The sequence below is a fragment of the Heterodontus francisci genome, chromosome 5 (genome assembly GCF_036365525.1).
Source record: "Heterodontus francisci isolate sHetFra1 chromosome 5, sHetFra1.hap1, whole genome shotgun sequence".
In the NCBI taxonomy this organism is placed as follows: Eukaryota; Metazoa; Chordata; class Chondrichthyes; order Heterodontiformes; family Heterodontidae; genus Heterodontus; species Heterodontus francisci.
Window position 1 is genome coordinate 73,073,076 of NC_090375.1, and position 13,197 is coordinate 73,086,272.

Genomic DNA, 13,197 nt, shown 5'->3' on the forward strand with positions numbered 1-13,197 from the left:
CAGTCACTCTCACCTCACCTCTTGAGTTCAGCTCTTTTGTCCATGTTTGAACCAAGGCTGTAATGAGGTTAGGAGCTGAGTGGCCTTGGCGGAACCCAAACTGAGCGTCACTGAGCAGGTTATTGCTAAGCAAGTGCCGCTTGGTGGCACTGTTGTTGACACCTTCCTTCAATTTACTGATGATTGAGAGCAGGCTGATGGGGCGGTAATTGGCCGGGTTGGACTTATCCTGCTTTTTGTGTACAGGACATACCTGGGCAATTTTCCACATTGCAGGGTAGATGCCAGTGTTGTAGCTGTCCTGGAACAGCTTGGCAAGTTCTGGAGCACAGGTCTTCAGTACTATTGCCGGAATATTGTCAGGGCCCATAGCTTTTGCAGTATCCAGTGTTTTCAGTCATTTCTTGATATCACGCGGAGTGAATCGAATTGGCTGAAGTCTGGCATCTGTGATGCTGGGGACTTCAGGAGGAAGCAGAGATAGATTATCAACCCGGCACTTCTGGCCGAAGATTGTTGCAAATGCTTCAGCCTTATCTTTCTCACTGATGTGCGGGGCTCCCCCATCATAGAGGATGGGGATATTTGTGGAGCCACCTCCTCCAGTTAGTTGTTTAATTGTCCACCACCATTCACGGCTGGATGTGGCAGGACTGCAAAGCTTAGATCTGATCCTTTGGTTATGCGATCGCTTAGCTCTATCGCATGCCGCTTACGCAGTTTGGCATGCAAGTAGTCCTGGGTTGTAGCTTCACCAGGTTGACATCTCATTTTGAGGTATGCCTGGTGCTGCTCCTGGCATGCCCTCCTGCACTCTTCATTGAACCAGGGTTGGTCTCCTGGCTTGATGGTAATGGTAGAGTGGGAGATATGCTGGGCCATGAGGTTACAGATTGTGGTTGAGTACAATTCTGCTGCTGCTGATGGCCCACAGCGCCTCATGGATGCCCAGTTTTGCATTGCTAGATCTGTTCGAAATCTATCCCATTTAGCACGGTGATAGTGCCACACAACACGATGGACGGTATCCTCAATGTGAAGGCGGGACTTCGTCTCCACAAGGACTGCGTGGTGGTCACTCCTACCAATACTGTCATGGACAGAAGCATCTGCGGCAGGCAGATTGGTGAGGACGAGATCAAGTATGTTTTTCCCTCGCGTTGGTTCCCCCACCACCTGCCGCAGACCCAGTCTAGCAGCTACGTCCTTTAGGACTCGGCCAGCTCAGTCAGTAGTGGTGATACCGAGCCACTCTTGGTGATGGACATTGAAGTTCCCCACCCAGAGTACATTTTGTGCCCTCGCCACCCTCAGTGCTTCCTCCAAGTGGTGTTCAACATGGAGGAGTACTGAGTCATCAGCTGAGGGAGGGCGGTAGGTGATAATCAGTCGGAGGTTACCTTGCCCATGTTTGACCTGATGCCATGAGACTTCATGGGGTCCGGAGTCGATGTTGAGGACACCCAGGGCAACTCCCTCCCTACTGTACACCACTGTACTACCACCTCTGGTGGGTCTGTCCTGCCGGTGGGACAGGACATACCCGGGGATGGTGATGGCAGTGTTTGGGACATTGTCTGTAAGGTATGATTCCTTGAGTATGACTATGTCAGGCTTTTGCTTGACTAGTCTGTGGGACAGCTCTCCCAACTTTGGTACAAGCCCCCTGATGTTGGTAAGGAGGACTTTGCAGGGTCGACAGGGCTGGATTTGCCGCGGTCGTTTCCGGTGCCTAGGTCGATGCCGGGTGGTCCGTCCGGTTTCATTCCCTTTTATAGACTTTGTTGCTGTTAGATACAACTGAGTGGCTTGCTAGGCCATTTCAGAGGGCATGCAAGAGTTAACCACATTGCTGTGGGTCTGGAGTCACATGTTGGCCAGACCAGGTAAGGACAGTAGATTTCTTTCCCTAAAAGGACATTAGTGAACCAGATGGGTTTTTACAACAATCGACAATGGTTTCATGGCCATCACTAGACTAGCTTTTTAATTTCAGATTTATTAATTCAATTCAAATTCCACCTTTTGCTGTAGTGGGATTCGAACCCATGTCCCCAGAGAAATACCCTGGGTCTCTGGGTTACTAGTCCAGTGATAATACCAGTACACCACTGCCTACTTTATATAGATTCAAACTTAAAATTTTGAGGCAATATGCATGTCAAACAGATGGCAATCTTCTAACTAGATTATCAGTATAAAGAACCTTGATGACTACTACAAGGCTCCAGAAGTAAAATATATCCAACCGTGCAAAATTTATATCCTAAGATACAACAAAGGTTTCTTTGGGCTTTTAAAATACTTTGTAAAATTGCTGATTGTCCAAAAGTAATTGTTTTTATAAATCTTTTTAAAGTGATAAAGAGTTTCATTTTATAGACAGAAGATAAAGGGAAAGAGAGAATAGCTTGCAGGTGTTACAAAAGAAAAAAAAAGTAAAGTGAAATAGCACTGAACTGATGCATTCAAACAACAGTAAACTGGAATTTCTGCTGCAGTTTATCAGCAGTCGTGCCTAAAGGATGCTACCAAAACAGATACATAAATGGAATGCCTAATAGTTTGGTTTTATTTGCTTTTTTCCCCCAATTTGATATTTTGCTGTACCATTTAACATTTTACTGTTAGAATACTACATAATGTATCTTCTGCCACCAGGAGTTACATGTCCAGTAATGCTAGAGACCATCTTGGCGTAAAGTGACTGTTATGTTGCACTCATAGTATGGCTATTCGAGATTCCAAATCTGAGTAACTTCCTTCTGATCATGTTAGTGACATCCCTTGCATCAGAAAAGGTAGTATGAAGGACAGAATCTGATGCCAGGGGATGGTCCTAAACAGCAATGCCAAGGTAGGTTCAGCTTTTTGTTGTATCTGAAATCAATTAAAAGATTTAAAATTCGATCTCAAACACCTCCACATGCATGCATTATATACAACAAATTTCAACCATCCTCTCCAAAATAGACATCCAGTACTAAGTACATACCATTCACATTACATATCTTAAAGCCAAAGATCCTTTTCAATCTAAAGAAAAATAGTGGCAAGTATCAACTAATGAGCAAATAAGATATGACATCTTTTTGCTGCATCAGAGGAAATCCATTCCAGTGCTGCCGAGAACAGTATCAGTGAAACTTCAACAAACCATCATCGCAAAGCTTTAGCAGCATATTGGTGAAATGTTGTTAGGGGTAACCTAGACAGCAAAATTGGTCTTGTTGTCACTAAATGTCAAGTTCTACACGAGCAGAGATAGGTGGAATTTCTAGGTGCAATTGCGAAACTGGTTAATAGGAACTATCAAGTGACAATATTTCAAACCATCAGCCTTTGAACTAGTATCTTTCGCATCATTAAGGCTATTGATTGAAATTGACAAACCCATAGGACTCGAGGTTTCAAACCAGCAGTGAGTGAAAACCTTATTCAACAGTTGACTGAATGATGCTATTATAGTATGGGAAACAACACCTGGAACTTGACATTAAAATAACCACAGTCGAATTCTCTTGATCAAAAGATCGATCTTTCCCATGATATTTTAAATGGAAATATCTGCATACATGAAAAATGTTTGCTATGGGTGTTGTTTTAACTGGTGCTAATTTCTGGTGCATACATTCTATATTCACAAGAAAGTGTTTCGTGTTAAATAATTGAGGTCAAATTTATTTAGGTGTTCTGACACACTTCAGGACCAAGACTTGTATAACAATTTCCAATAGCGTTGCTTGGGTATGGACTGTCTACTCATCCCAAACAAAGCCACTCATACAGTCGGGCAGAGATGAGGGTGGAGACACCCGATGCTGGGGGTTTCCACTTACCCATTCTAATGGGACCTGGCGTAGTTTTGTAGGTTGGTACAAGTCATAGAGTTATAGAGTTATACAGCACAGAAACAGGCCCTTCAGCCCATTGTGTCTGTGCTGGCCATCAAGCACCTAACTATTCTAATCCCATTTTACAGCACTTCGCCCGTAACCTTGTATGCTATGGCGTTTCAAGTGCTCATCTAAATACATATTAAATGTTGAGGGTTCCTGCCTCTACCACCCCTTCAGGCAGTGTTCCAGATTCCAAGCACCCTCTGGGTGAAAATATTTTTCCTCAAATCCCCTCGAAACCTCCCACCCCTTACCTTAAATCTATGCCCCTTGGTTATTGACCTCTCCGCTAAGGGAAGAAGTCTCTTCCTATCTAACCTATCAATGCCCCTCATAATTTTGTATACCTCAATCATGTCCCCCCTCATCATTCTCGGTTCCAAGGAAAACAACCCTAGCCTTTTCAGTCTCTCTTCATAGCTGAAATGCTCCAGCCCAGGCAACATCCTGGTGAATCTCCTCTGCAGTCCAATCACATCCTTCCTATAGTGTGGTGCCCAGAATTGTACACAGTACTACAGCTGTGGCCTAACTAGCATTTTATACAGCTCCATCAAAACCTCCCTGCTCTTATATTCTATGCCTCAGCTAATAAAGGCAAGTATCCCATATGCCTTCCTAACCATCTTATCTACCTGTGCTGCTGCCTTCAGTGATCTATGGATACACTAAGGTCCCTCTGACCTTCTGTACTTCCGAGGGTCCTACCATCCATTGTATATTCCCTTTCTTTGTTACTCCTCCCAAAATGCATCACCTCATACTTCTAAGGATTAAATTCCATTTGCCACTGCTCTGGCCATCTTACCAGCCCATCTATATCGTCCTGTAATCTAAGGCTTTCCTCCTCACTATTTATGACACCACCAATTTTCGTGTCATCTGTGAAGTTACTTATCATACTTCCTATATTCACATCTAAATCATTAATGCACTTTACAAACAGCAAGGATCCCAGCACCGATCCCTGTGGTACACCACTGGTCACAGGCTTCCACTCGCAAAAATAACCCTCGACCATTACCCTTTGTTTCCTGCCACTAAGCCAATTTTGGATCCAAATTGCCCTGGATCCCATGGGCTCTTACCTTCTTTACCAATCTCCCATGCGGGACCATATCAAAAGCCTTACTGAAGTCCATGTAGACTACATCAACTGCCTTACCCTCAACTACACATCTAGTCACCTCCTCGAAAAATTCAAATCAAGTTAGTTAGACACGTTCTCCCCCGACAAAGCCGTGCTGACTATCCCTGATTATTCCCTGCCTCTCCAAGTGGAGATTAATCCTGTCCCTCAGAATTTTTTTCCAATAGTTTCCCAACCACTGATGTTAGACTCACCAGCTTGCAATTACCTGGTCTATCCCTGCTACCCGTCTTGAATAATGGTACCACATTTGCTGTCCTCCAATCCTCTGGCAGCTCTCCCGTGGCCAGAGAGGATCTGAAAATTTGTGTCAGAGCCTCAGCTATCACCTCCCTTGCCTCACATAACAGCCTGGGATACATCTCATCTGGGCCTGGGGATTTATCCATTTTTAATCCTGTGAAAACATCTAATTCTTTCTCCCTTTCAATGTTAATATGTTCAGGTATATCGCAATCCCCTTCCCTGATCGCTACACCTACATCGTCCTTCTCCACAGTGAAAACAGATGAAAAGCAATCATTTAAAACCTCACCTATGTCCTCCGGCTCCACACACAGATTGCCACTTTGGTCCCGAATGGGCCCTACTCTTTCCTTTTTGACCTTAATATATTTATAAAACGCCTTAGGATGTTCCTTTATCTTGCCCGCCAATGTTTTTTCATGTCCCCTTTTCGCTCTCCTAATTACTGTAAGTAGCCCCTTACACTTTCTCTACTCCTCTAATGCCTCCGCTGTTTTCAGCGCTCTGCTGTTTTCAGCCTTCCGCAGCTGTCATAAGCCTCCTTTTTTTTCCTGATCCAATACTCTATATCCCTTAACATCTCGGGTTCCCTGGACCTGATAGTCCTACCCATCACCTTAACGGGTATATGTTGGCTCTGAACCCTCACTATTTCCTCTTTGAATGACTCCCACTTCTCTGATGTAAACTTTCCTACAAGTAGCTGCTCCTAGTCCACTTTGGCCAGATCCCGTTTTATCAAATTGAAATCGGCCTTTCCCCAATTCAGTACCTTTATTTCTGGCCCGTCTTTGTCCTTTTCCATAACTACCTTAAATCTTACAGTTATGGTCACAATCCCCGAAATGCTCCCCCACTGACACTTCTACCACTTGTCCAGCTTCATTCCCTAGGATTAGGTCCAGTACTTTTCCTGCCCCTTCTCTTGCAGGACTATCTACATACTGGCTCAAAAAGCTCTCCTGTATGCATTTTAAGAATTCCTCCCCCTTTAAGCCTTTTGTACTAAGACTATCCGTTAATATTGGGGAAGTTGAAATTCCCTACTATTATTACCCTATTATTTTTACACCTCTTGGAGATTTGCCTACATATCTGCTCCTCTATCTCTCCCTGACTGTTTGGAGGTCTGTAGTACATGCCCAACCAAGTGATTGCCCCCTTTTTGTTCTTAGGTTCTACCCAAATGGCCTCATTTGAGGAACCTTCAAAGATATCATCCCTCCTTACTGCAGTAATTGACTTCTTGATCAACAGTGCAATACCACCTCCTCTTTTATCTCTTCCCCTATCATGCCTGAAGATTCTATACCCTGGAATATTGAGTTGCCAGTCCTGCCCCTCCCTCAGCCATGTCTGATAGCAATAATATCAATCTCATGTGATAACCAATGCCCTCAATTCATCTGCATTATTAGCAAGACTCCTTGCATTAAAGTAAATGCAATCCAGCCTTGCATTTTTCACTTGTGCCTCAACATGTCTATATTTGCCTTCCAGACTGACTCAGTTTCTCTTCTATATTTGGCTGTGCCTCACCCCCTACTGTACCTCCACTCTGTATCCCATCCCCCTGCCAAATTAGTTTAAACCCCCCAACTCCAACAGCACTGGCAAACCTCCTGCAAGGATGTTGGTCCTGTTCCAGTTCAGGTGCAACCCGTCCAACTTGTACAGGTCCCACCTTTGCTAGAAACAGACCCAGTAATCCAGGAATCTAAAGCCCTCCCTCCTGCACCATCTCCTCAGCCACGCATTCATCTGCTCTATCCTCCTATTCCTATACTCGCTAGCACGTGGCACCGAGAGTAATCCAGAGTTGACAACCTTTGAGGTCCTGCTTTTTAATCTGCTACCTAGCTCCCTAAATTCTTGTTGCAGGACCTCATCCCTTTTTCTATTTATGTCTTTGGTACCAATGTGTATCACGACCTCTGACTGCTCACCCTCGCCCTTCAGAATTTCCTGCAGCCACTCCGTGACATTCTTGACCCCAGCGCCAGGGAGGCAACATACCATCCTGGAGTCTCGTTTGTGGCCACAGAAACACCTATCTGAATCCCTTACGATAGAATACCCTCTCACTATAGCTCTACCACCCCTTTTCCTCCCCTGCTGTACAGCAGAGCCCTCTGTGGTGCCACGGACTTGGCTGTTACTGCTTTCCCCTGGGAGGTCATCTCACCCAACAGTATCCAAAGCTGTTTATCTGTTTGAGAGGGAGATGGCCATAGGGGACTCTTGCACCACCTGCCTGCGCCTACTACTCCGCCTGGTGGTCACCCATCTCTTTTCTGCCTTTGCAGCCATTACCTGCGGTGTGACCACCTCGCTAAACGTGCTATCCAAGATGTTCTCAGGGTGAGAGGGTCCTGCTTTCAAACACAAGTGGCATCCAGGACAGGGATGCAGCTTCCACCGTGAAAATGAAGAATGCTTTTTTTCAAAAACAGTTAGCAGTCGGCATCTTTGTAAGGCAGCCAAATGTTTTTGCTAAGATGAAGCGATACCCAGACACCTTCCTTCACCTAAGATGGAGCCAAGAAGGAAATTCATGTAGAATATATCTTATGGTGTTTGAAATGCACCAGTTAGCCATATGGAAGAGAGCCCTCCCACTGGCCCCTGCATATTTTGGCAAGGGCAGCCCTGGAAGCAGCTGTGGGCCCCAATCCCAGTGTAAATGCCGTTGGATGCTTGAGGCCTCCGAATACCTTAATGGTTGTACTCACATCAGGAAGCCCTGTCACTTTAGACATCTGCTCCACAGTAGACTTCACAGAATTTGGATCTCTCACATCACACTGAATTGCATGAACCTAGAAGAAAAGCATAACAACTTCAAACTCTCTCATAAAACTAAGAAAGTAGTTAACAAAGATGGTAATCCACTACTTTCTCCTCTGGTCCATTTCACAAAGGTTAGTAGAGACAGGAATTATATGTCCTAAATCTCTCATTTATGGTGGGGCAATATGGAAATAATCGCCTGGATTTTGCAGACAGTGGTGAGGAACTACTCACCATTCGCTACGCTGAGAGCTGCCCAGACATTTCATGGGCTTTTGACCAGCAACTTACTGTCATCGGGTATCTGATGCAGTGTGGCGCATAAGCAGGACAAGCAACAGCTTGTCTCTTCAACTAATCAAATTGAAGCATCCTCACAGACTTAACCAGGAAGTATAAATTACAATATTTAATTCATTATAAAATAATGTACAGAAAGTGAAACAAAGGGAAAGAATGATGGGTTCATGAGACAGATGAAAAAAGAAAAATGTTTAAAATCTTAATTTTTTATTTTATTTTTAAAATTTCAACAATTAAATTTTCAATGCTAGGGAGGCTGTTTGACAGTAATTATTAAATGGCAGAGCAGGTGCAAGGGCTGTAAGGCCTATTCCTGCTCTTTTTTTCTTATGTTGATAAGACTTATATCATTAAAATTCACTTACACCTGAATGCACCAGAACAAACGTTTTCATGCACGTTTAGTGGGTAAAAATGGATAAGTACTGCAACGTCACACTCTTGTATGGATTTCAATGCCGAATTTCTTGGTGAGGTCTTTAAAGGGAAAATATAACTTTTGGGCTTAAACAGCAATTTCTGTAAGTTCCATATATAAATTATTTAGCATTAGAAAATGGAGCTAACAAAAAATAAAACCAGAGTTAGGGAAAATCCATTACGCATGAATACTCCAATAGAAGTGAGCATTTTCAGGATTCACTTGTGTTATCAAAGCATGGTTACCACATTTGCAATTGTCATGGCAATAGCCCAATATGTATTATACCAGGTGTTTCACTGTTGTTTGCATGAAAACAGACCATTAGCGTCAGTAACAAATGGGCAGAACTTGCAACTTTAGCGTGGTGGAATTGGATTGGCCATCACTTATACTGTCCAAACAATTTTCCTTTTTGTCCAAGGTAATGGAAAGGAAAAGTGGGGAAGCCACAGGTAGCTGATCCACTGTCAGTTACTACCCATTTTATTCTTCCCTTCTCCCACACCCCACCCCCCCAACCATTTATTGGTAACTGTATTTTAATTGTTCTACAGCAATAACTGAAAAGATTAGAACTAATTGCTTGTGCGGAAAGCAAATGCTGGCTTGGATTGCTTGTGCTAAATGACCTATTTCCATGTTTCATATGAATTATTGGGCTCTTTTCCTCTTCCTATCAGAACTAAAACCTCATCTTGGTTAACAAGCAACACTTGAACCCTTGAAACTGAGCTGGTCCTGCAATGCCAGTAAAATGACAATTCCATTAAAATAACTTCACTGCCGGAACTGGATGGGAGAGGCAGTGGCCTCCCAAGTCACAAGATATAATGAGAATTGAAGCAAACTTCATTCTTGTATGATTTCTGAATATTGATTTTAAAAAAAATGCATGATTTAAAAAATTATTTTGAGAGAAATGTATCAACACATTTGTCCTATGTATGAAGTAAGTTAACGACAACCAGAAAGGTAAGCAGAGAAAATAAGAAAAAAAAAAAAGAGAAAAATGGACCATTTGCTAAATTTGTTTTCTGGTGGATTGCAGTCCACAACACCAGGCAAAACTTTGATGCCACGACTGTTTAACAATGAGAAAGTACCAGCACTCTTAAATTATGCCCATAGACTACAATAAAGCTATCCTCTGTTGACTATTTGTAGTATCAATACATTCATTATACATGTAACTTATGATTTCATGACAGAGGAAAACATCTCCCACCCTAGATATGAATCGGTTGCAGATGCTGAATGATTTATTTCCAGCATTTTCTGTTTTTGCTTTTTCTTTTTTAGTTTGCAACCAAACAGATCAGCAGTTGGAAAGGACTGAACAGTATGAAGATGACAAATTAAAGCTAATTATAGAAGAGACAATATGTGAAATATCCAAATAAAGACTCTCATGTGAAAGTTGGATTGGTTCTTATATCTGACCGGACTTGGCTTAACTCGAGTACGTTTTTTTGGACTAACAGTGAAAATGGGGGATCCCCGCACATCAGTGCCAAAGATAAAGCTGAAGCATTTGCAACAATCTTCAGCCAGAAGTGCTGTGTTGATCATCCATCTCGGCCTCCTCCTGAAGTCCCCAGCGTCACAGATGCCAGTCTTCAGCCAATTCGATTCACTCTGCGTGATATCAAGAAACGACTGAAGGCACTGGATACTGCAAAGGCTATGAGCCCCGACAACATTCTGGCAATAGTACTGAAGACCTGTGCTCCAGAACTTGATGTGCCCCTAGCCAAGCTGTTCCAGTACAGATTCAACACTAGCATGTACTCAGCAATGTGGAAAATGGCCTGGATTTGTCCTGCCCACAAAATGCAGGACTAGTCTAACCTGGCCAATTACCACCCCATCAGTCTACTCTCGATCATTAATAAAATGATGGAATGTTTCGTTGACAGAGCTATCAAGCAGCACTTGCTTAGCAATAACCTGCTCACCAACGCTCAGTTTGGGTACCGTCAGGGCCACGCAGCTCCAGACCTTATTACAGCCTTGGGTCAAACATGGACAAAAGAGCTGAACTCAAGAGGTGAGGTGAGAGTGACTGCCCTTGACATCAAGGCAGCATTTGACAGAGTATGGCATCAAGGAGCCCTCACAAAACTGGAGTCAATGGGAATCAGGGGAAAACTCTCCGCTGGTTGGAGTTGTACCTTACTCAAAGGAATATGGTCGTGGTTGTTGGAGGTCAATCATCTCAGCTCCAGAACGTCACTGCAGAAGTTCCTCTGGGTAGTGTCCTGGGCCCAACCATCTTCAGCTGCTTCATCAATGACCTTCCTTCAGTCATAAGGTCAGAAGTGGGGATGTTCGCTGATGATTTCACAGAAATGCAGCAGGATCGGGACAATATCCAGGCTTGGGCTGATAAGTGGCAAGTAACATTCACACCACACAAGTGCTGATCAATGACCATCTCCAACAAGAGAGAATCTAACCATCTCCCTTGACATTCAATGGCATTACGATCGCTGACTCCATTATCAACCTGGGGTTTCACCATTGACCAGAAACTGAACTGGAGTAGCCATATAAATACTGTGGTTACAAGAGCAGGTCAGAGGCTAGGTATCCTGCGGCAAATAACTCACCTGCTGACTCCCCAAAGCCTGTCCACCATCTACAAGGCACAAGTCAGGAGTGTGATGGACTACTGGATGGCTGCAGCTCCAATAACACTCAAGAAGCTCGACAACATCCAGGACAAAGCAGCCCACTTGACTGGCACCCCATCCACAAACATTCACTCCCTCCACCACCAACGCACAGTGGCAGCAGCGTGTACCATCTACAAGATGCACTGTAGCAACGCATCAAGGCTCCTTAGACAGCACCTTCGAAATCCACCTAGAATGAAAAAGGCAGCATATGCATGGGAACACCACCACTTGCAAGTTCCCCTCCAAGTCACACACCATTCTGACTTGGAACTATATCGCTGTTCCTTCACTGGGTCACTGGGTCAAAATCCTGGTATTCCCTTCCAAACAGCATGCTGGGTGTATCTACCCCACATGGAGAGCAGCAGTTCAAGAAGGCAGCTCACCACCACCTTCTGAAGGGCAATTAGGGATGGGCAATAAATGGTGGCCTAGCCAGCGACACCCACATCCCAGGAACAAATTAAAAAACATCACTCAACGTACTAGTATATCACTAATAGTGGTGTCTACTTCTTAAAATTGCAATAACTTTGAGATTATTGTTGCCGTATCATTCAAAAAAATTGTGTTGCATTTTTACCTTAAAAATTATCTGTAGCTATACACCCAGTAATATTTGTAAGATATTTCTACACTAATAAATTTTCTAGCATGTTAGTAGTCAGATGAAAAGAGAAGCTGGGGAAGCAGCAGTAGTCTCTAATATGTAGAGATAAAGTACCTTGGGCTAACAAATAAAGTTAATGAATATGCATCTGTGACTGTCCTCAAAAGTTATATTCAAACAATGCTGAAAATATATAATTTGCGATTTTTGTCCTTTAAATGTTTTAAAAATGGAAGGAATTTATAAAGATGTCAGAAGTACAAAACTTGAAAAACATGACTACATTTGTTCATGTAACTTGGTCGACACAAATTTTGAGTGAGTTAGATTGGTTTCATGTGTTACCCAAACTCTAGCAGCTAGAATTTTGAAAGCTGCTACAAACAAAATCAGCATGTGAGGACAGTAACAGATTATACGCTCATTAAATTCAACTGTTAGTCTAAAGTACTTTTAAATTAAAACTACACAGATTACCTTGTTTCCAGTTTGCAAGGAGATTTCTTCTGCTGTCTGCTTCAAAACATCCAACTTTCTGGAATGCAGATTTTTTTTTTTTTAAAGTAAGCAATTATTTTTTTAAATTATTTTGCAGTTGTAAAATACTTCTATTTCATTGGAAGTCTCTTACATTTAATGCAAAGGTTTAGGCTTTTAACAACCTTACTTATCAACTGCTTTCTCATAGTCACACTTGTCTTTGGTGCTGAGAAAAATATTCATCTCCCATTCTGGTTGTCCCTGGTGCCACCCATTCTTCACTTTCTCAGGGTCAAGGATCGCAATCTTAAGTATAACTAGCATACCACTGTCCTCAGCATCCATTGCCAGATCTGGCTTGACCACATCAAGTGTCTCCTTTGCCAAACTGCCCACTATTCTAGGATCATTCTGGAAGGAAAAAGACAATCCCAGACTCCTTTCACAACCACCAGCTGCCTCCTTAAATTCTTCTCCCCTGATCTTCCACCCTCACATCTAAAAAGTGTGAAGAGGTTATCCTTAGACAACAGTCATCTTTCCTGCTGCTTTATTAAAGCTCCACTATCATTTGAGTGAATAATCTAGGTGCATGAGTACAGTACCAAAGGAGCTCT

General features: G+C 43.1%; 1 protein-coding gene across 2 annotated transcripts in view; it reads right to left on the reverse strand.

The window, feature by feature from the left end:
* decr1 (2,4-dienoyl CoA reductase 1, mitochondrial) overlaps positions 1 to 13,197 on the reverse strand; it is a 59,715-nt gene that overhangs the window by 28,987 nt on the left and 17,531 nt on the right. For both annotated transcript variants that reach the window (XM_068031633.1, XM_068031632.1), the window contains exons 3-4: positions 12,578 to 12,635; positions 8,028 to 8,114 (exon numbers count right to left, since the gene is read on the reverse strand). In XM_068031633.1, the coding sequence (XP_067887734.1) occupies positions 8,028 to 8,114; positions 12,578 to 12,635 (145 nt within the window). The remainder of the gene's footprint in view (positions 1 to 8,027; positions 8,115 to 12,577; positions 12,636 to 13,197) is intronic.